The sequence below is a fragment of the Rhinatrema bivittatum genome, chromosome 4, assembly GCF_901001135.1.
Source record: "Rhinatrema bivittatum chromosome 4, aRhiBiv1.1, whole genome shotgun sequence".
NCBI lineage: Eukaryota > Metazoa > Chordata > Amphibia > Gymnophiona > Rhinatrematidae > Rhinatrema > Rhinatrema bivittatum.
Window position 1 is genome coordinate 73,063,294 of NC_042618.1, and position 24,800 is coordinate 73,088,093.

General features: G+C 40.0%; 1 protein-coding gene and 1 long non-coding RNA gene across 3 annotated transcripts in view; one reads left to right on the forward strand and one right to left on the reverse strand.

Annotated features, from left to right (window-relative positions):
- Window positions 1–734: 734 nt before the first annotated feature.
- LOC115089907 overlaps window positions 735–24,800 on the forward strand; it is a 31,341-nt gene continuing 7,275 nt past the window's right edge. Inside the window, exons 1-3 of one of the 2 annotated variants that reach the window (XR_003856265.1) lie at window positions 735–901; window positions 2,231–2,347; window positions 2,808–3,016. This is a non-coding gene — a long non-coding RNA (uncharacterized LOC115089907). The remainder of the gene's footprint in view (window positions 902–2,230; window positions 2,348–2,807; window positions 3,017–24,800) is intronic. The other variant, XR_003856266.1, reaches the window with a different exon arrangement.
- TMX1 (thioredoxin related transmembrane protein 1) overlaps window positions 20,227–24,800 on the reverse strand; it is a 28,602-nt gene continuing 24,028 nt past the window's right edge. The window contains exon 8 of the mRNA XM_029598339.1: window positions 20,227–24,394. Coding sequence (XP_029454199.1) covers window positions 24,210–24,394 — 185 coding nt within the window. The 3' untranslated portion in view covers window positions 20,227–24,209. The remainder of the gene's footprint in view (window positions 24,395–24,800) is intronic.

Genomic DNA, 24,800 nt, shown 5'->3' on the forward strand with positions numbered 1-24,800 from the left:
GTGCACCTCTTGGCTAAGGCATCCATAATTGCTACTAGAAAAAGCAATCCCCCCAAAGTCACAGAAAATGAAGGGTTATGCTGTCTGAGCATAAAACAACTGACCATGATGTAACCAAAATTAAATTGCTCTCATATTGTGTCTATGGATTTACAGCTGAATTTTTCCCCCTCATTTCCAAAAGCTGTTTTCCAGTTTGGATCCTTTCTCTGCTATTCTCAGTCCCTGCACAGATCAGCAGTAACTGTGAGCACTGTGGTCATGTCCCATCAAACAGTGCTCTCGCTGCACAGAGACCAAGTCACTCCCTGTGCAGATGTTTCATGCTGGCTGCATCGGGTACCTACAGTCAGCCTTACTGTTTTAAAAAAAACATTTGTTCAAAATAATGCCATGGGAGGACAGGAGGGAAGATAATTACAGAACCAGATAATTATACTTAGCACAGTTAACACAATCTGCTTATGTGGTGAACATTTCATGAAGGTCCACTGCCTTTCAAAGCAATTCAGTGGAATAAAAAACCCAGGCAATGTGGGGCAGACCTACTGTTCATTGAACAATCTCAATTAACCAAAATAACCAACAGCCGTTTAGATGCGAAAATAATAAGCGACAAGCGTGATTCTTTCGGGTTTAATGCAAACCTTTTCCAATCAAAGAGAATTGGATTAATTTGATCCAGATGGTAGGAACGTGAGCCTGTTTTGTGGTTCTGCTTGCCATGGCAGTGATTGAGGCAAATGCATAGACTTGAGAAAGATTGCCTCAGGTACCTGCTTTTCTGTCTACGGATGGACTGGAGAGAGCATCAGGTGGACAAGAAGAGAGCAGAGAAACCACTGGAAAAAGGCGAAACACAAAGAAAAAACCCAGTGACAGTCCTATTATCCACTGCTAGGTAAGAGGATTGGGTTTACTCCTGAACCCAGGTTTTGCTTCTCTGGCTGGTCAGGGCTACAGATGCAATTTTAGAGAGCCCTTCCCCATCCCCAGGGAAGGAGATACAACGATTTGTGCAACAGTGACACCTAGTGGCTAGACTAGGTTAGAATTGAGGAGGGGGTTATAAAATAGTAAAAAAATAAACCCAGGTAGTTGGGAATAGCACCTCTTGGAGCTGTAGACCAGTAGGGGGTCACTTCCAACTGAGCTGAAATTCCAAAGGAGCAGGAGGCAACTGCTGGGCTACATAAAAAGTACATACATCAGAAAAATATAACAACCAAGAGAAGATATGTTTTTAAAAGCTGGATACAGTCCTCATACAATATCCCCAGTATTTACTCTAAGTAAAGGCAGACATACAAGAGTTGGTTAGGTTGGAGTGCACCTTTGGATTAAAAAGGTGATCTAAGAATTAGGCAGAATTGATGTTTCAAGAGGTGTAGAATGTATTCAATAAAGATCTTGAGAACATCACAGCTCAATAATGAAGATATCATTTAGGTAGAAAATTGTCATTTAAGCATGTGACACAGTCTTTGATCATAAATCTATCAACACTGATTGAATCTTAAGTATAAATGTGATTCATTGCTCAAAAGACATCTTACAGTCACCCATGGCTCAATTAGGCATGTGATGAGAAACTGAAGTACAGGGAAGGACAATTTGCTTATCTTGCCATAAAGAAATTCTGTATGTTAGACTGACAAATTGAATAAAAGAGCTATATTTAAAGAACCATGATTTTCTTTGTGAAGCTGAAATGAAGCAAAATTATTCCAGATAATCAACCTCAGTTAATGAGATCTCACAAAAATGAGTGGGCAAGAAAGTGGTGAAGGAGTTACTGATAAGTGCAAAGTAATTCAGATGGTAAGGGGGGGAAACAGTCCTCCTGTACAATAAGGAGCTCTAGTTTGGCTGTTCCCACTCATTCCTCTAATTAGACTCACCTGGTGCCACAGGAACTGTCCCTCTAGGACTACATTACCCAGCAGTCCTTTCCTTAAATTACCATTACCAGTGAGTGCATGCTGGCTCAAGTCTCCACGCTGACTTCCATTACAGGCTGCTGGTGCCTGAAGAGCACTGCCATCTGATGTACACAACCCAGAGATCGAGAAGTCCCGCCATACTGGGATGGGGATGATTATGCAATTTTTTTTTTTTTTGCTCTCACCTATAGAACATGTGAAGTTTTCTTCCATGTTTCATTCTGTCTGACTTGTTCTCTTTCAACTTGTTTTTATTTTGCCACTGAACTAACTAGAGTGTTTTTCAGCAGCAACATTTCTGAACAGTAATTATGAATGAAGATTTAGACTAGTGGTTAGAGAAGCAGACAACAATCTCAAGGAAAGCAGCGTTCAAATCCCACTGCTACTCTGTGTGACCTTGGGTAAGTTACTTCACCCTCCATTGTCTCAGGTACAAACTTAAATTATGAGCCTTCTGGGGACACAGAAATACCTACAGTACCTGAATGTAAGCCACTTTGAAGTGTCAAAAAGCAGTAGACAAATAAAAAAAAACAGCCTTAAACATCTTTGCTTTTATTTATTTTAGAAACTACTAGGTAAAAAAGCTAACATCAGAGAAAGTTTATTGGCCAAGAACCAGGTACACTGGCAGCAAAGAGGAAAGGACGTGAAGCTTTTACTGTTTATGCTCTTTATCCAGCCTCACTCTTATCAGCAGCACCCTTACAGATGATGTCCAAAAGTGATAGTAAAGCTGAAAGATTAGGACCTGTGTTTTGTCACTTGAAAGGAATGTTCATAGTGAACTTTTAAGCTTTGTTTTTTGTTTGTCTATCGGAGTCAGATCAGAGGTCTAAAACATTTTGGTTTCTTTTAAAGTATGCTCTCACTGCTTCAGAAGAAAACACAAGCCTGCAATACTCTGTCTTCATGATTGATCAACTGCCCTGTTAATGTTTTCCCAAGATACATCTTCAGCGTGGCCCCCCCCGTGCTTCTGCTGTGTGGCCAGAAAATGGAAAACAAAGGCACAGGATCTGATCAGCCACCAGGAGATCACTAGGGTTTTGAGAGCAGGAGGAAAAAAGGTAACAAAAAGAGAATGAATGTTCATACCAGTGATGGGGGATCTCTCTGTGAACCTGCACCAACACACACTTATATCAGAAACACTCATACCAACAAGCTTAGGCAAAACAGATAGCTTGCAGCAAATGAAAAAGGAAGGGGAAAAAGGAATACAAGTGAATGGAAGTATTGAAACACACTGTGTAACATTTTAGGGAATGAGTACAGTGCATCTGGTTTTATTCCTAGCAAAATTAGCAGTCTGAGGAACTGCTACAACCCAGCACTACAAAATATAGGACCCAATTCATTAAGGCTTTTCTCCCATTTTATGTCAATAGGGAAAACGCTTAGTAAACTAGACTCACGTATGTTCTGCTCCATCTGCCTAGGCAAATGGCACTTAAGCTTGACCTGACTTTCAAACTCTGCATGTGCCTGTGTGCGTGTCATAACCTACACAATTTGGTTAATAGTCCATTACTCTATGGGAAGCCCTTAAGAAAGCAAAGCTTTAGATTAGTTTTTCTTCTTATCCAAAGCGCATAGTCAGAAGAATAGTCATAGTCTCACATCTAGAGCCACCCGGGAATCAAATTTCAAAACGCTGTCTCCTATGTCGATGAAAATATTCTTTTTCTCAAAACAGGATTCAGTGTTTCGAATCGAGTTAACGAAGAATCTCTGTCCTGGAAAGATTTTAAATGACCTGGAATGATTTTCTGCTTTCTGCTTTGACATTTGTGCACATTGCATGGGCATTCTGGAATTTCAGTAGCACTGGAAATGGGTTTAGAAAGAAATAGCTGGCACTGGTCTGTGGAAATTCACAATGATTTGGCAGGATACACAGAAGGAAGGGTAAACATGGCAAGCCACAAAGAAGCAAAAGCTTTACTGACGGAAAAGATAAACAATTGACAAATTCACCCTTCTGTTTTGAACCACTTTGAATCAACTGATTAACGCCCTTCACCAGTGCTGTGTCACCACCTATTCCCTTGTTTTATGAGTACAAAAACTAAAGATAAATGCTCACTAACAGGAGGCACAGACCCAACAAAAGTATTAACGCAATTTACAAACTGCAGAATAATTTGAAAATATACTAAAATATATGCAAATTAATCTAACTCCATCCCAATTTGTTGTTAGATTTTTCATTGCTCTGGTCATTTAATTGAATATATTGTAAATGTCAGAACTACATCAGACATGCTGCTTGCTAAGCAAGCTTTTTTTATTTTCTGAAACCATTTTGATGTGTGGAGGTAGCAGACAAGCATGCACAGGAATGCATCCACAGCGCCCTGCTTTTCCATGTACATACCATCATGAAAGCACACATAACAACAACTGAGTTTTGCTGAAGTTTGAACATTTGTGCATCAGACACTTGTGCATGTATTTCGCCGAGCAGCATGAATAATCTGACCCACTGTGTAGATAATAATTTGGAAACCAGAGACTTGCTTTGGCAAAGAAAAATGAGAGGGAAAACAATAACCTTTATATAAGAACATAACAAGCCCAGCATCCTATTTACAGCCGTGGCCAATCCTGGATACAAGTACCTGGCAAGTGCCCATACATTAAATAGATCCCATGCTACTAATGCCGGTAATTAGCAGTGGCTATTCCCTAAGAGGTAGATTTTAAAAGCGTTGCACAAAAATGGCCACATATGCACGAATGTGGGCCATGCAAATTTTAAGCAGGGAAGAATGCAGAAAACGGGGCAGGACCAAGACTTGACGCATTTAACCACGAATTTTGCAAAGGCAATGCACATTTGTTGTCTGCATACCTTTGCTGCAGGAATCCTAAAGAGAGAGACTGTATAGGGTCAGTCTGATACTGACCCTATACAGGAGGTGTGTTGGGGTTAGGGTGGGTGGTGTCACCGACACATTCAGAGGTATTCATTGCAAACTTGACATCACTAAAGAATTTTAGTCCTTATAAGCAATAAAAAGGAGTTGATTTGTACAATGCAGATAGCAGAGACAGCAGTGTACAAATCAACTCCTCTTGTGAGATTTTTCATTGCTTATAAAGACAAATTATTTAGTGATGTCAAGTTTGCCATGAATACCTCTGAATGTGTCTGTGACACCACTCACCCTAACCCCAACCCACCCCGATTCAAAGTGCCCCTCTACAGAGGTGCATATATATAATCAGACTGACCCTACACAGAAGTGTGCTCCCTCTCCCTCCTTGTGTGAGCATGTAAGATACACGTGTAAAGGCTGTTGGCATAAGCGTGCTGAATGTTTTAAATGCTATGTGTGTAATTTATAAAATGAGGCATATGTTTGCTTGTGTTGCAATAAGCACACTTTTAAAATTTACCAGTTAAGTCAACTTGACTAAAAGAAATGTATGGACTTCTCCTCAAGGAGCTTGTCCAAATCTTTTTTTAAACCCAGCTAACTTCCCTAACCATATCCTCTGGCAATAAATTCCAGAGCTTAAGCATGGGTTTAGTGAAGAAAAATTTTCTCTGATTTGTTTTAAATGTGCTACTTGCTAACTTCAAAGAGGGCCCCCTAGTCCTTATATTACCTGAAAGAGTAAACAACAGATTCACATTTATCCATTCTAGTCCTCTCATGATTTTGTAGACCTCCATTATATCCTCCCTCAGCCATCTCTTTTCCAAGCTGATCATCCCTAACCTCTTTAGCCTTTCCTCATAGGGGAGCCATTGTATCCCCTTTATCATGTTGGTTGCCCTTTTCTCTACCTTCTCCAGTTCATCTATATCTTTTTTGAAATGCAACAACCAGAATTGAAACAGTAATCAAAGTGTAGTCTCAGCATGGAGCAATGCAGGGGCATTATGACATTCTCTGTTTTATTCACCATTGCCTTCCTAATTCCTAACATTGGGCCTCATTTTCTAAAGTATCGCAGGCCTGCGATACTTTAGGTAATGAGGGGCGGGGGGGGGGGGGGGCGGTCCTGCACTAGCCAGCAGCGATCGCACCGCCACGGTTTCGATCGCTGCCGGTTTCGCACCCAATAGCGCCACCATAGAAGGTGTAGCTATTGGGCGCGAAATAGGACACGAAAAGGCCCTTACCTTTTCGTCATCCGCGACGTCTTCATGGAGTCGGCCCCGGTGACACCTCGACTCCTCCTCTTCTGGGGACAACTCCACCCCTTTCTTGGTATCACACAAAATAAGGGACTTTTTGCATGCGAAACATCCCTTATCGCATGCGATCCGTCTGGTAAATGACCCCCATTGTTTGCTTTTTTCGCCACCGTAGCACACTGAGCCGATGAGTTCAAAGTGTTGCCCACTATGACACCTAGATTTTTTTTTCCTGGGTGGTAACTCCTAACATGAAACCTAACATCATGTAACTGCAGCATGGGTTATTTTTCACTGTATGCATGAAATTGCACTTGTCCACATTAAATTTAATATGCCATTTGGACACCCAATTTATCACAATCTGCTTATGATTTAACTACTATGAATAATTTTATGTAATCTTCAAATCTGATCACATCACTCATTTCGCTTTCCAGATCACTTAGAAATATATTAAAAAGCACCAGCCCAAGTACAGATCCCTGAGGCACTCCACTGTTTACCTCTCTCCACTGAGGAAACTGACCATTTAATTCTACTCTGTTTCCTGTCTTTTAACCAGTTTGCAATCCCGAAAAGTACATTGTCTCCTATCCCATGACTTTTTAATTTTCTTAGGAGCCTCTTATGGGGGACTTTGTTAAAGGCCTTCTGACAATCCAAATACACCTCACCTTTATCCACGTTTATTAAGTCCTTCAAAAAAATGTGGCAGATTTGTGAGGCAAGATTTTCCTTGGGTAAATCCATGCTGGCTGTGTCCCATTAAACCATGTCTATATGTTCTGTGATATTGTTCTATATAGAATAGTTTCCATGAGTTTTCCCACCACTGAAATCAGGCTCACCAGTCTATAGTTTCTTGGATGACCCCTGGATCTCTTTTTAAATATCGGGATTAAATTGGCCACCTTCCAATCTTCAGACACAATACATGATTTTAATGATAGATTACAAATTACGATTAATGGATCTGAAATTTCGTTTTTGAATTCTTTCTGAACCCTGGCATGTATATTATCTAGTCCAGGCGATTTGCCACTTTTCAGTTTGTTGATTTGATTCAGTTCATCTGATTCATCACCCTTGAAAACCGTCTCCAGAACAGGTATCTCCCTAACAGCTTCATTAGTAAACACCAAAGCAAATAATTCATTTAGTTTTTCCACAATGGCATTATCTTCCCTAATGCCCCTTTAATCACGCCATCATCTAACGGTTCAACCGACTCCCTCACAGGCTTCCTGAGAATATACTTTTTATTATGAGTTTTTGCCTCTACGGCCAATTTCTTTTCAAATTCGCTCTTAGCCTGTCTTATCAATGTTTTACATTTAACTTGCCAATGCTTATTCTTCCTATTTTCTTCCAATGGATCCTTCTGCCAATTTTTGAAGAGTTGGTTTTTTTTTGGCTAAAATAGCCTCTTTCACTTTGCCTTTTAACCATGCCTGCAGTCGTTTGGACTTCTTTCCACCTTTCTTAATGCATGGAATACTTTGGACTGTGCTTCTAAGATGGTATTTTTAAACAATGTCAATGCCTGTTGTACACTCAGTCTCTGTAGCTGCACCTTTCAGATTTTTCCTATCTTCCTCATTTTATCAAACTCTATCTTTTGAAAGTTTAGTGCTAGAGCTGTAGCTTTACTTATTGTCCTCTTCCTGTCACTGATTCAAATTTGATCATATTATGATCTCCATCGCCTCTCACAAATAAATTTGATAGCAAAAAATTTTCCATGTCATTTTTATCTAAAAAACAAGAATTGTATACAAAAACATTTTTGTAGTTGATGCTGCAGGTTAGATTGTTCAAAACAAAGCAGGCCAATGTACATGGGTGCAATGTAAAGGAACTGAGAGTCTTCCAAGGATCAAAGGCACTACTAACAAACGGGGTCATTTATCAAATAACGTTAAGGCGTTAACGCATGCGATAGCACCATAACGTATGGTGCGATGCAAATCAGAAAAAGAGGAGGAGTTAGGGGTGGGAGTGGGCTGGGTTTACTGTTTTGTGAAGCCCTATCGCACTGCTTTAACGCCAATTTTAGCCTTTTTCAGTAGCGTTAACTTTATCGCATGTTGCAATGTGTTCATGCCGGATTTAGTAGTTTTGAAGCTCCCGGAGAGCCCCAATAGTAAACATGGTCCCCTCAGTGGTTGTATGTAGAAAATACCACAATTCTGGCACTTATCTCAAATTGCAAAAAAGCTATTGCAATTTGCGGTAACTTAGCGCTTCGCATTGGTATTAGCGCAAATTGCAATAAACTGCCTATTACCATAAAACATGCCCCTTTTTCTATCGCATGTGATATTCAGTGCATTTTGATAAATCCATGCCAAAGTTTGTGGGTATACATTGATCATATAAATATAAACTTGGATCCATACATCTTCACTCTCTAAGAAGCTTGCAGGCTTTTTCTATAGCATCAGATGAAATTCCCATTTACTTGACATATTCATCTGTAAACATCTGCTACAGCAGAACTCTTGTGCCCTCTACAGTTCAGTCATGGCACATACTTAGTCTTGAACTAGATCAGTGCTAGTCAAACTAAAAATGAAATGGAATTGTAGAATTCAGCTTTATTCACTGCTGTAAACTGGCTTGAACATATTCTATAACAAAAAGTATATTACTTTTTATTCAGTCACAAAAAGGGCAATTTATTTATTTTAAAAAGCTTCAATACTGCTACTCAAATCTCAGCGGTTTACAGATACAACAATCAATCTACCTGTGTGGACAAAAAGCAATAAAATAAGAAAAACATAACTATGTTGATAGATTATTAGTACAAACTAATTGTTTGACTGCAAATTCTTGTATACACAGCCAGGTTTTCAAGGCTTTCGTAAACATTTTTACATCCATTATCATTCTCAATTGTTCTGGTAGGGTATTCCACAAAACAGGGCCAGTCACTGAGAAGGCCCTGCCTCTAACCTCTCCAGTGTGTGCATATCTCATTCCTAGGACCTCAAGGAGAGCCTTGTTTTGTGATCTTAATGTTCTAGATGGAGTATAGATCTGCGGAATTGACCTACCTATGGTACATTTGTGGTATAATTTATGTATCAACATTAAGATGCTGTATTGAATCTTAGTATGAATTGGAAGCTAAATGCAGGCTGGCAAGAAGTGAGGTAATATGATAAAAAAAATTTTTTTTACCTGAAGGAAACCAAGAAGCAGCATTTTGTAGGAGCTGGAGGGACCAAAGGGTAGACAACGATCAACAATTGAAATACTGTTCTGAAATCTTTGACAGTTAATATTAGTTTCAACTGTTTTAACATGCATAGTTTCAAATACCCCGAATGAATCAGGTTCTTGATATGAGACCTTATGGAAAGATTGGAATCAAGGGTCACTCCTAAATCACTAACAGTCAGAGATGGGTACGATATTCTCCCCAAATTCAAAATTCATATTCTTTGGTGTTTCTTTAGTTTGAGATAAAATAATAATCAATATTTTGGAGCTATTCAATGATAATCGATTATGATCCATCCATTTGTTAACTGCTCCCAAAAAAATGTTCAGATAATTCAGTTTAGATGTGATGGAATTCTTTATATGGACAAAGAACTGGATGTTATTAGCAAAAATGAAGAAAAAAAAAGTTAATCCTAAACCAGCGACTAATTTACACAATGGGATGAAGTAGATATTTAACAGTATTGCTGAAAGTGCCAATCCTTGCGGGACACCTGTATGAATGTTTCAATTCAGACATCTTCTCTTTAAAGCAAATTTGTAAAGATCTTTCGCTTAGATATGATTCAAACCATCTAAGGACTGTTCCAGCAAGGCCATAATCGGCCAATCAAAATGTTATGGTCTATGGTATCTAAGTCAGCAGACACATCCAAAAGAATTATAAGATAATTTTGGCAGCCATCGAACCCATGCCATCTAGTATCTAAAGCAGATAGTAAAAGTTTCTGTACTGCTATTCTTCCTGAAACCATATTGATTCAGGTACAGTAAAGTAGAATTTTCTAGATAATCGGTAAGCTAAGTCCGGACAAATGATTCAATAAGCTTTGAGAGGAAGGATAAATTGGAGATAGGTCGGTAGCTCAACATCTTCTTTGGATCTAATTTAGCATTTTTGAGTATGCGTCTCACAAATGGCTTTTTAGTGTCCTGTGGAAGGGTTCCTTCTGATAGGGAGTAATTCACTAAGGGGTCAATTTTCAAAGGAGCACGCGTCCATCCATGTGCAGGCGGTTCCCGGTACGCGCATTATAAAATAGGATATCCACGTGCGCGTATGCGGGCAGATGGCCACAAAGCGCAGGGCGAGGAAATTTTCACAGCCTATGCGTGGCGACTGGATTAAGGCTTCCCCTGTTCCCTTCCCCCTTTCCTCTCCGATCCCTAACCCCTTCCTAACTACTTACTCTTTTTTTGTTTGATTACTTACTGCTCCTCTGGAGTGAAAGTAACCTCTGCACACTAGCCGGCGCTTCCCTGGGACAGCATCAAATGGCACTGTCCCAGCCTACCCCGTCCAGACCATGCCCGCCCTTTTTTCAGGGCCTGGCCCTTCGGCACATACCAGGGTTTATGAGTGGGGCCGGGCCCGTTGTAAAACGCGCGCAGCGCATGCAAGGCCCAACCTCTCGCAAAAGCCCCAGTAGTTGCACGTGCAGACCTTTGAAAATTTACTTGCAATTGTGTAAAAGAGAAGAAATCTCTTCCTATGGGTTTCAATAATCCAATAGAAACGGGGTTTACTTTGCAATAGGCCGGATTTAACTTGCAGCCAGCGTGCTATACTCTTATCATAGAATTTGAAAATCAAGCAGAGTGCCAGTGCCAACGGGGGGGGGGGGGGGGGGGAGAGGAGGAGTCTTTACCCTCACTTATGTTGCAGGTGCAAAACTAAATCCCCATGCTCTAACCCCACCCTTCTCCCCTAGCCTCACCCTTTCTCCCCCACATACAGGGAAAAGCAGAGCAATTTCCAAAGTGGCCTTTTCTACAAGTAAACAACTGCTTAGCTGTAGAAACTCCTTTGAAAATTTCCCCACAACTGTCATCTGAACCTTTACCCACATCATACATCTTATGTTGTATTGTTGATTTTAAAAAAAAGTTATATATTTAACATGTGGAGTAGGTCTGTAAAGCATGTAAGTTTTATTTCCAGGTAGTCCCATAAGTCTAAAATAGGACAACTCCCGTTTCACTAGTATCATGGCAATCTATAAAACCTTGATTTGACATTGGGCCATCCTTACCTTCAAAGGAGTTTTGCTTCAAATAGAAAATGGAACATCACTTCCTTGAAAATAGGTCCACAAGGATACAAAAATATAACATAAGGCAACCACATTATAGTGTTATGAGTTGAGTACACACACATGTATATCAGTGTGGATTTTAATGAATCTACAGGGTGAGGAAATGTCACCTGTCAGATGAAGAGTATGTGTAAAAGACTGTTTCAGCATTGTGATTTTGATGTATGTTTGTTAACTTTTTATAATTGGATGTTAATAGACAAGGGCAATGCCTTCAAAATTTAATAGTATTTTGTAAGCCAACTACTAAAAATCTGTTTACAGCTAAAGAATGTTGTCAACTCATATTGCTATTTCATCAGACTGTCTCATATGGTCTGCCTACCCTTTTAAAATAACAAAAGATGAATATGCCTTTCAATCCAAGTTGCACAATATGTCACACAATGGAAGATCTGCCAATGAAAATTTGTAGCTAACTCCTCCCTTTTTTTTTCTGAGGATTTGTTTTGATACTAAAACAGCTGCTAATCTCAATAGGACATGTATTCTTTGCATCCAGCTAGGTCGTACTGAATATTATCTACAAACACAGTTCTTTTACCCTTGGCAAGATCTTTCTGGTAGGATTAACTTCCACATTTTTAGTACATAATCGGACATAGTAGATGTCTGCAGATAAGGATCATTTGGTCAAACCAGTTTGGGCAGATGCCCCTGCCTAATGATATCTCCCAGCTAGTAGCCGTACAAACGTAACCCCCTGCAGAAGATCCCATTTTCTCCTTTTTGGCCTTAGCTGGGAAGTGTAGCAAAGTCAATCTACTGCCTATGCTTGCAAACTTTCCATCTACCTCACCCTGATTTAGGACTAAGAATATACCAAAGTCTGAGAACTACATGCATGTTGGTTGAGCTTACCTCCTATTTTAGGAAGCCTCACATGGCTGCATTGTTGCTATGTGCAAATCAGCTTTGTCATCTCTTTTTAACTCTCTGCTGCTCTTGGTCTTACCATGGCCCAAAGTGTACTTAAATTGTCAGTTTTGGTCACTACTAGCTTAGGTATCTGCAACCCTCTCATTAAAGTATGAGAAAATATTATTCCCCTACTCTCTCTGCCTCATCACAACCCCTTGCCCTTGAATTTAAGACAAAAAGTACCACCTTTACTTTATTGAAGGCTGTAAAATATTTGAATGTTTCTTTCACATCCTGCCTTTCCTCTCTCTCTTCTATTGAGTACATTTGAGTTCCTTAGCCTCTCAGTGTATGTTTGTAATATATGGATAGCGCTGAAGGATCACTGATCCTTGTAGTGAGTTAATCAAAAAATGAAAATGAAAACTTAAGGCAAGAGAGTTTCCACCTTTTATTCAGGGATACTTGGAGTGAAGTTTCAGTCCCCTGACATGGGCCGTGTTTTGGCACATGGGCTGCAGCAGGAGGGACAGAGGCCCAGAGGACACTGCCAGCAAAACCCAAAAGGAATGATTAAATAAACAAGCCAATGAACATAGAACTGTAAATATGACCAAGAATCCACATGAAAGAAAAAGACACCATATAGCAGACAATTCAAATTAGGAACTTAATAAAAATAACAATAGCTTAAAAGGACCAAGATATAGCATCTATTGAAGAAAGATCAGGGAACATCTTTCCCTGTTTTTAAGTTCCCTGATCCTGTACAGCTTAAGCATTGGCAAGTTACATGCAAAACATTAAGGCAGGCCAAAATAGAATTTGAAAAGAAGCTTATGAAGAGACAAAAAAAATCTGAGGGAGTCAGATGGCACACTAGATGACAGAGGAAAAAGGGGCTCTCAGGAAAGACAAGGCCAAAAAGAAAAACGAAATGAATTATTTGCTTTGGTTTTTACTGAAGAGGGTGCTGGGGAGGTACCTATGTCAAACTCTGCTGATGATTCAGAGGAAATGAATCAAATCACAGTGAACCAGCAAGATATAACAGAGCAAATCGACCAACTAAAGGGTAACAAATCATCGGGACTTCATGGTATACACTCCAGAGTTCTGGAAGAACTAAAAAAATGAAATTTTTACTAATAATCTATAACTTCTCATTCAAACCAAATATGGTACCTGAGGATTGGAGAGTGGCCTATGTAACACCCATTTTTAAAAAGGGCTCTGGGGTGATCTGGGAGACTACAGACGGTGAACTTGATGTTGGTGCCCAGTGAAATGGCAGAAGCTATTCTGAACAACAAAATTACTGGCCATCTGGATAAAGACAGACTAATGGGGCAGAACCAACATGGATTAACAAACAGAAGTCTTACCTTACAAATCTGTTAGATTTTTTAATTTTCAGTAAGTGCTTGACAAAGTCTCTCATTAGAGACATCAGAAAATCAAAAGGCATGGGGAGTGGAGTGATATGGTTCACTGAAATAGACGCTTAGAGCCAACAGCTGTGGAGAAAAGTTTCTTTATTAAATGCTTGGAAGTATTTAAATGTTTTTCACATCTCCCCTATTTTGCCTTTCTTCTAAAGCAGGGATGGTGAACTCCAGTCCTTGAGTACCACAAACAGGCCAGGTTTTCAGGATATCCATAACAAGTTTGCATGAGAAATATCTGCATGCACTGCCTCCATTGGATGCAAATCTTTCTCATGCATGCTTACTGTGGATATCCTAAAAACCTGGCCTGTTTGCAGCACTCGAGGACTGGAGTTCACCATCCCTGTTCTAAGGCATACATGTTTAGATCTGTAAGTCTATCTCCATATGCTTTAGAACGAAGACCACTGTCCATTTTAGTAGCCACCCTCTAGATTGACCCCAACCTGTTTATACCCTTGTGAAGACAGTCTCCAGAATTGTAGCCAGTATTCCAAATGAGGTCTCATCGGGAGCCTATACAGAAGCATCACCACCTACTTTTTTTTTTTTTTTTTTGCTGACAATTGCTCTGCAGCCAAACATCTTTCTGGCTTTTGTCATTGCCTTATTTACCTGGTAAGCAACCTTAAGATCATCCAATACAATCACCCCCAGATTCCTGCTCTTTTTAGTGTTCAGAATTTCACTCCCTAAACTGTCTGCTCCCTTGTTTTTGAAGGCTATATGGACTCTGCATTTTATTTTATTTTTTTTTTAACATTAAATCTTAGATGCCAGACTCTAAACCATTGTTCAACCTTCACTAGATCTCGCCTCATGTTTTCCACACCTTCCTGTGGCTGTCTACCCTGTTGCAGATTTTGGAATCCTCTGCAAAATTACAAATCTTTCTCCGCTAATCCTTCCACAATATTACTGATGAAAATTTTGAAAAGAACTTGTCCAAGGATCAATCCCTCCACTACACAACCAGTAACACCCCGCTCTTTGGAATGAACTCCATTTACCACTGTTACTTCCCACTTAATCGGTTTATAACCCAGCCATCACCTTAAGGCTCATACCACATGGGCTCAGTTTATTTATGTCACCTATGCAGAACTGTATCAAAAAGCCTTTCTGAAATTCAAATATATTACATCTAGCATTCTTCCTGATCCATCTCTTTGGTCACCTAATGAGGTTTTGGAAAAAACATAAGTAGGACTATGGACTGATTTAAGTGAAACTGAGAAACCAGTTTAGGTAAAAACAATGGGCAAATTTTAAATCGCCCACACGCGTAAAATACAGGGCCTACGCACGCAGCCAGGCCTTGCGTGCGCTGTGCACATTTTAGAAGGGGCCCAGCCGTGTGCATAACCCTCGTTACGCACGCAAAGGCCAGACCGAAGAAAAGTGGGGGAGGGGCAGTGCTTGAGGCATCCATACAGTGGCCATTTGCTACTTGCTACTGCTCCTTTGGAGGAAAAACAGATAAAATTAAAAAAAAACAAGGGTAGATAGAATAGGGAGGAGAGGGGATGCGGAAGGGAGGTAAAGGTAGGGGGTAGCGAACCGGGGAAGACCACGATGTGATGCCGCAAGGAACTTGCATAAATCTACACCCCCTTGCAAGCAGCCAGCCAATTTTATAACACGCACATGTTATAAAATCAGCGTGTCTATGTGTGCGGGCGCATGTACTAAAATGTACTCCTTAATTTGAGTCCTTAAAACTATTTTAGTTTTAAAAACTGGTATATAGAAGGTATAGACTACTAAGGCCTGGATCTCATTTATTGTGTGTGCTGACATCACTGTTATTACAAACAATAACTGCCAAGTAAGAAACTTGAGATCCACCGATGCTTTGGGTTCAAAAGGGAGCTTCATTAGTTAAGAAAATACATTTAGATCCCACTGAGTAGGAGGGATTCTCATGGTAGGATGAAAATGGAAGAGACTTATTGGATGACAAGAGATTTGAAGACCTTGTAAGTGTTGGTGGCACACTGCTATGGCACTTAGGTGCACTCTGATGGAATTAGTCTTCAACCCTGACTTGGAGAGGCCAAGCAGATATCAAAGAAGAGCAGAAGTAGAAAGATGAACAGATCTTTTTGTGATATACACCGGATGGAAAATCTTTTCCATTTGAAGATGTAAGAACACCTGGTGGAAGGTCTCTTCTTGATGCAAGAATACAAATTTGACTTCCAAGGTTAACGATTATGATGAAGCAGTTGTATTGAGATACAAAAATCTGTGAATATTTTTAGGCAAGCTGGTGGAGCAACAGCTAGGCACTGAGGCCATGGAAACCATATCTGTCATGGCCAAAAAGTAGCTATTAGTAACATTTTCCCTTTGTCTTTTTGTAGCTTGAAGTTTGTTCTGAAAATGAGTGATGGGTGGAAAAGCATACATCAATCCTCGATTCCACCGAATGTAAAAGGTGGCTGAAGCTAAGCGGTCGGGTGCTAAAGAGGTAATTTGTGGTTGAATGGGGCTGCAACATGGTCTACTTGTGTAATTTCTCACAGGTGAAAGAGGAACTGTGCTGTGCAGCAACTATTCATGAGGCTGAAGGGAACAACTCAAAGTACTGACCAAGACATTGCTCTTGCCCAGGAGACAAATGGCATTAAAAAAAGTTTAAGATAATCCAATTTAAAATCTTCCACCTTTCCTTGCAAAGTCATGAGTACCTTGTTTGCTACCCAAACTGTCTATCTGGATTTGAACTACTGCTCCTTTCAACCATAGCTCAAAGACTTTAAGAGCCTTGAATGAATATCCCTTTTAGTTCCAGGAGGCTTATGTGAAGTCTTTGCTCTTGTATGGTGCAAGTCCCCTGAAAGTGCACACTACTGAGATGTGCTCCCCATCCTTGAATGGAAGAATCCATAGTTAATACTTGCCGAGTCTGGAGGATGAAAAGTTTGAATGCAAGGGATTTTTGAAGGCTGGAGAAAAATGTCTTGTGAAACATTGGCTGTAAATATTGGTTCCATTGAGATTTCACGTGCCATTGAGCCTGTCTCATAGGTAGCCTTGGAAAGGGTGTGACTTGAACTGTGGCCTACCATATCAAGAAAACCCTAACCGAAATTTGGGTGGCTGAAGATTGTATTATACAGATTATGCTGTACATTCTTTGACAAGGATGAAAAATGTTTCCTTTAAAGTGTCCAGATTTTCTCCTTTGAAGCCCAATTGATGAGTTGGAGTCAGATTGGACTTCTAGAATTTGATGATGAACCCTAGCAAGGAGAGGGTGTGGACCATATAAACAGTGGACAGATTTCCTTCTTGCCAGGATCTGTTAGTTTGCCACCTAAGAAGAGAAAAGCTAAGATATATTTTTCCCTTTCTTGACTACTGCTAGATACTTTGTGAATATTATCGGAGCTGCCGCCAAGCAGAAGAAACATACACAATACTGATAATGCTAGCCATCTCCTGTGAAGCGTACGTGAATAAAAATGTGTGTGAAGGCATCCTTTAGATCCAGACTAGTAAGCTGATCATTCTTTTTAGGTGTGTAAGGATTCTGCTGAGTTCATTTTGAGTTTTTCTCTCCTGAGCTATTTTTTCAGGTCTCTTGAGTCTAGAATAAGGTTATGGTCTCCTGACTTTTTCAGAATAAGAAAATACCTCAAGTAAAACCCTTTGCCCCTTTCCATCAGTTGGACTAAGAACATCTATCACATTGGCTGCCAACAATGAAATTAGCTCCTATTTTAGAATCTGAAGTTGCTTCAAATGAGAAGCAGTAGTTTTTGAAAATTCAGCTGTTTGTACTTGAGAATTATTCTGAGAAACCAACAATCTGAGGTACTGGGAGTGAAAAAATTGAAGCTTTCCCCCTATTAGAAAAGATTTGAGAGAGATGTGAGAATGAGGAATCTGGTAGTAAAAAAATTAGGAGCAAATTCTTCATAGGATTGTTGAAATAGTTGTGGATTTAGCACTTTCCCTGGGATGTGGTCTGCTTTGTTGCTAAAGTTGCAAGTGTTGCCTTTGGAAAGGGTATGTTTGATACTATACAGTTTTGCCTTCTGAAGGATTATGGTGGGAGTTTTTTTTGGGTTTTTTTAATAGTTTGTTTTTGAGAAGTAGCTGCAGATAGCATTTGAAGGGCTGATTAGTGATTTTTGATGAGGGCCACCATTTCCTTAACTTTCTCATCAAAAGAAATTATGTCAGGCATTTGAGGCCTTTTTTACTCAACACATAATTAAACTCTGGAATTTGTTGCCGGAAGATATAGTAAAAGCTGTTAGTGTAGCTGGGTTTAAAAAAGGTTTGGACAAGTTCCAGGAAGAAAAATCCATAAACCATTAAAGGTGGGAAATCCACTGATTGACCATGGGATAAGTAGCATGGACTCTATGAATATAGGAATCCTGCTAGGTTCTTGTGACCTGGGATTGACTACTGTTGGAAACAGGATGCTGGGCTTGATGGACCCTTGGTTTGACCTCCATGGCAAAACTTATGTTTTTATGTAATTCATCATGTATGTCTTCTCATAGACCTGATACTCTCAGCCAAGGCTTCTGGCTCCTGTAACTATACTTGCTAATCTCAAAGCTATCTCAAAATCATCATAAGATTTAATGAGATGCTTAACACATTCTTCAGCTTCATTGATATGAGGCATGAACTGGTCTTGTGAGTCCTAGGAAGATGAGGCATCTCTTATTTTCAGAAGGATATTATATAGATACTGGACCATCTGGAATTGGCTGAAATTCTACTCTGTCACATTCTGACTGAGAAATTCTTCTCTTATATTAACAGTAATTTGGCATCCTTGTCTTCAGAGCAGATTTTACCACTATGGATTCAAGAGGCAATTTAACTATTATAACCAGTACAGAATTGTAACTTATATTGAAGGTCAGGTTTTCTGGCCACCAGCAGCACAAAGAGGAATCTACCAAAATTTAGACTGTAAGTCCTAAAGGACCTTTTAAACTGGTAGGGAAATGGCTTGTTTAGGTCCTTGTATGTTTAAGACACCTTTGTTCTACCTCTTTTTTTTTTTTTCTAATTTAAATGGTACTGCTTCTGACTTTTTGAAGAAAGGCAGGGTAGATCAAGTCCTCTGGTAGAGAGATGCTTCACTAGCACCTGTAAAGGATCTAACAGAAGCTCTATTGATTCATCTTTGGAAAGATATGAGCAGGAACCACAGGAGGAACGGCATTCTGTCCGCACATTCATATCGCACTATTGCTTAGGCAGAGACTCCCAATGATAAGGTAGGTTTGCTTAGTCTGTCTTGCAAAATTTCTTTGATGCATAGAACCCAACTCATCCCTCATAGAGCCTGTTTTTTGTTCTAAGGTGCCCCTTTACCAAAAAACTATAAAGAAAAAAAGGCTCATTGCCACTAAAAACAGTTGTTAGGCCCATTGGCACTGTTTGGTTTTCCTCTTCCGTTCAGGGTAGTCTGTAGCTAGGGATTCCCCACTTGTGAGAGCTGCCATCCTGCTTTTCCTTGGAAAAAAACAGAGTTGGTTACCTGTTATAAGTGTTCTCTGAAAAAAAAGCAGGATGCTGGTCCTCACAAAACTCGCTCACCTCCCCTTGGAATCAGCTTCTCTAATAGAGACCCCTGCATGGACGCATGGTATTATGCCATACATTCCCAGCAGCGCACAATCAAAGTTCTACAAACTGATATAAAAGTTCTGAGCTGGGTCCATCAGATGCCATCACCCACTTGGGAGAGCTGCCATCCTGCTTGTCCTCAGGTTGCCACAGAACAAGGAGTCTTGGTATTATCGGGTACTAGAACCATGATGTAGGCCTGTGACTTATTTTTCAAATGGGATGTATCACACACCGAAAACCAGGGATAGGGCTCTTCCTAGATGAAGCCATGTAAAAATTGGTGATATTGTACACTTGGGAAGGTTTATTTCATTTATTTCCTGCCTAAGAATTGTGTGGTCAAGGCAGGCATTGTGTAGAGAGCAACCACAATATCTGTATACTTAGTTACTAAATACTTGCATTCAAAAACCCAGGGAATAAAATAAGGTTTCAAAAAAAAAAAAAAAGGAAGAAACAACAGATTTCCAGGGTCCACCCTGGGCACTCTGTCTCCAACATACACAAATATATCTCAAGCACATTCACTAAGGACATCCTGAAAACCAAAATGGCCATAGGGTTAATAGGATAGGTTTGTAAATCATTCAACCATGGAAAATTTGTCACTGTGGTTGGTTTAGATACGATTTATTTCACAAAACTAAGTCAGAAGAAATGCCAGGATGTCAGCATTTTGCAGTAAAAAAATAACTGTCACTGCACTAAGATTTCATCATAAAAATAGGCTCCTATTTTTCTCAAAGGCACATACCAATGCCCACTGTCATAAGAGCTGAAAATTCAACACAGGAAATTTACCTCAAAGAGTTAATCTGCTGTGTTACAGTTACAGTTTTAGAAGGTGAACAGCACAAAATATCTCAACACGTTTGGGAGAAATGTCAGAACAGTCATTTAATTCTGTGAAAAACCAAAACAATCATACTGAAATTATATGGTATAAGAGAGAACTTATTACAAACTTGTTGCAAAATGTGTACATCTGTTTGCATGGCTGAAATACAACACACTGGATTTAAACAGGCAAACAACAACAAAAAAAATTCCAGCTTTATTAGAAAATTCAAATTATGATGACTAGATTTCATTTACCATCCATTTGTAAATCCATTTCGTGGAGGGGCAAGTCTTCAAACTTTCTGCATTGGAACAAAGAGCGTGCGTACTCTCTATCTACAGCCTTTGCACCAATTCTCAAAGTGGAAGCAGGCAGCTGCCTTAACTTGCTGCGGGTACAAAGCATGCGAGCTCACTTATGCCTCCTTTTTTTTTATGGGTATTTTACTGGAAAAAACTAATCCAGTGAGCAGAAAATGCAATGTACTTTTCATCCCCTGACCTCAGCACCTCTCCTCCATGAGACAAAGTCCACTTTCAGCCACACTGGAGGAGGCAATTTTCAGTGTTGATTAGTGCAGATAAAAACACATTTTTCTTGTGTAAATGGCTTTGCAAATTGTCCTCCCCCATGCACAGGTATCTTACAGTCTATAGGGAGTTAATAAGGTAAATACTGATTTTTTTACCATACAGTGTGCGTGTTACAGATAAAATGATGAATTAGGATAATGTGAATATTATCCACTGGATATGTTGCCATTCTGCACTGAATTTTTCACTTTATTTTATCAGCAATGTATACATATTTCTAAACCTTTTAACATAACCAACGATTGCGTACGTCTTGCACTAGAAGTTTGGTAAGTGCCAAAGTTGTAACAGCCTAAGACACTAAAGGAAGACTCCTTTTGTTCCAAAATTATTAGACGGATTTAGGAGCCCACTTTCAATTAAACTTTGACATGCATTTCACATGTTTCATGCCATCTACATGACACTTCTTCTGATTTAATTGTTTGGGTGTGAGAAGTAAAGATGCCCCACTTCTTGCCTGATCTTCTTAAATCCCCCAATTATGTCCATGGCAAGAGAAGACTCCTGCGAGACAGATGACAGACATGACAACTTTCCACCTAAGTTCTAATAACTTCTTGTGCTGGAAAGAGCAAAATATTTGTTAAGCAGCATTGGTCTTAAAAGGGATTCCAAACAGTCAAAAGAGTTTTATTATCTATCCAACCCTTTTGAGAATTATATACAAACACACATCTTATGGAAGATTCAACCTCAAACATTTGGCCATCATTTTAAAAAAAACTGATACTGCATCATTTCGGGACTAATTAAAACCAAGTGACAGCTTCTAAGGCTTGCCATTGAGGCTGTGTCAATTCTATATATGAAAAGGAATTATTTCAATTATATTGCATCCGCTGCCAATGTTCCATCCCAAGGGGTTAGGATTCTATGACATGCTGGATTTAACGCCCAGGCCACTTGGAATATCACTTACTACAGTTTCCGTAGAGCAGCAAACAATCCATCATCATCATCCCTTAAAAAAAGAAAACATCAAAAAAAAAATTCCTTTCCTGGATCAAAACCACGAGACAGGCAGCAAAACTTGTAGAAAATGGGCTGGCCCAGTGACCGCACTGTGTGCTGCCATACAGAAGGTACCTGGATCCAGACTTCCACGCTCCGGATTGGCTAGGGATGCTGTGAAGGCTACATTCACATGTCTAGCAGGGGGAGAAGGGAGGGAGTCATGGTCAAGAGGAGCAACATCTGGGGGCTGGATTTAGAGCCAATGACTGCAAGATTCCAGAAGGAGCCCTGCTGTATAGCTCCCAGCTGCAATGGCCAGACGAGAAATAAGCTGGGGGTGGCCAAACCCCATGTAGCTGCAAATGAAGGCTCTTGGCACCAGGATCCCAGTCCTGGTTCTGCTTGAGCTGGAATAAAAAAATAGCAAAAAACTAGTAGGACTAAAAAAAAACCCCCAAAACATACAAAGTGATGCAGGATAGGTGTCCCCAATACCAAATGAGCCGAAGGGTGCGAACTGAATGGAACACAGGACTAGGGAGCACAGATCACGCTGAGGAATCCTTCACTAAATTTAGAGATCATCATTAAAAAGCACTTATGATGTCTCGTACCTCTTTCACAGTTTATGACCAAGTGCCCAGAGCAAAAACCATCATTGATAAAGGGACCCTAGAGACGACAAAACAACCAACTTTGGTGGGGGAGGGGACGTTTGTTGTTTTCCTGAAGGCTTCTAGTATACCAAAACCATGCTCCTCTGCCTTATAATACTGTTTACAGCAAAATAAAATGTAAAAAAAAAACAACAAAATGAAATACTTTCTCCAAATCTTTAAAAAAGCCATAAGACCTAATACATCTTTCCAAAAACAACTTTTCTAAGCAGGAAGAAAACTTTCTGAAAGTAAGGGCCAGTATGTCCCCCAATTTGCCAGGCTGACTTTGCTATGGCAAAAAAAAAAAAAGTGGTACCATCTTTCCAACCAGGCATGTTATGGAAAAGAAAAACGGCCAAACCATGGTGGCTGTGATGGCAGGAAATGCATGTCTACATCAGCAGCCAGGTAGTTTTTTTTCTTAGCACAGCAAAGAGGCTAATTCAGAACACACCGCACACTAGAGTTTAGCATTCTGAAAACTAATTTTTAAAAATCATTTACATTTATCCCATGATCTTAAAATATAAATATTAGCTGCTTAAAAAGGAGGAGGAGGGGGGGGGGGGGAAACCAACCAAGAAACCTGATGAAAACCATTCCTGAAACAATAAACCAAGGAAGAAATGACCAAGGATAAATTTGGACTAAGTCAAGAAACCACAAAACTAAGACTTCTAACGTTTTCTTCCTTTCAAAACATGAGAAGCAGAAATGCAGTTCTAAGCGTGCTTCAGCTGCTGGCATGAGCAAATGAAGATTCATTATGCTCTCATGTCACAGCACATCCTGATTTTTACCACTTAGGATTCCATTTTTAAAGGATTAGTTTGGGCACTAGTGCAGAGCTTATACACTCCTTTTGTTCAAACTGCACTGAAAAAAACACAACTGTAGTCCTCTTGGCTTATGTGAAGTGACTGGGATGAGGATAAGAGGCAGGTTGCCAAAAGACCCAGTTTAACCAGGGACAAGGGATGGAGGATGGGAAGCCAGAGACGCTGCATTCAAAACATGGATCGAAAGGGAAAAGAAGGACAGAGGGTCAAGTACAAAAGAAAACAGCAGAATAAGAGGAGCAGAGACCTTGAAGAAGAAGAAGAAGAAAAAAAAAAAAAAAGGAAATCTGAGCAAGGAGGAGGAATGTGAAAGAAGGGATAGAGCCGAAAAGGATGAACTGAAGTCTCGGGTAACAAACTATTCTGGGATAGTATGTTCATTATTCCAAACGCAGAGGATATCAGAAATCCACTTAACAATGATTATCTTAGCACTTCCCGCCCGCCCCGCTACATTTTGGTCTATTAAGAGGGGGTTTCATACCGTTTACCCCTTTCTCTGCGCTCAAAAAATTAAATTTTATAATCCCATCTTTCACCGTTTACCTGGGCAAATGGAAGAGTTTTCCCATCTAAGTACACATCAAGTAAGAGAGACAAAAAAAAATGTTATTGATATCCAGGCCTACGCATTTAACAGAGACCTTGTGAAATCCTTTCAGACCCCCCTCGCTTCAGCAGGAGGCGAGTGATCAGTGCCGTTAGCATTTCCTAGCACATAAATAAAATCGATTTACTTAGGAAAGCTTAACACAATGCTATTGCTTGGTACGGTGGAAATCTTGTTGAATGTCATATATTAGGCCCTTCCCATTGATAAAACTTTCAAGAGAGCTTTCAATTAATCTAGGCTAAATCTGGATAAACTGATATTATGAGTCACAGCTCACTTCAAATAAGTTTGAGGACTTCCAGTCCCCCCTTTTCTGCTTATCTGTCCAAATGTAACCAAAACCTGGATAGAAAGCGGAGTTAGGCTGCATCCTTTGCCTCCCTCACGCTTACAGAGGAGCGCTGTCTCAGCGTGTCCTGTGAAGAGTCCCCTTCAAGCTGATAACTGCTGTCATCTCCTTCATCGTCAGACACATCTTCCTCATCCGCCTCTTGTTCGTCGTCCAGTTTCTGCAGTAGCTTGGATCCTTCAGGGGGTGGTTTTCCTTAAGCCCAAAACACAGGCAGTTACGGACATGCAAAGATTCCCTAGGTTTATTTTGAATCACCAATTAAATTTTCCGTAAACATTTACCACTGCTGACAGTTAGTGTCTGTTGAAAATGCAGCAACGTTTTGATCACCTATGTCATTCGCAGTAAAATATTAAGAGTTTTATGTCTTCAAGGTTCACACTTTTCAATGTCCCCAACTGTTTTTCAGCTCTAAGTGCAATACAGTATAAATAAGTGCAAATTCTGTGGGGTTCAATTAGTGAAGTGGTGACAGGATAATTCTTTCCACATAGGTGGGGAAAAGGTCCAGGGAGAATGATCTGTAAACTTTTCAGGTCACCCACCAGATACAATCAGCTAGAGAGGCATTTAATGGCAGGCCTGAATGAACTGCTAA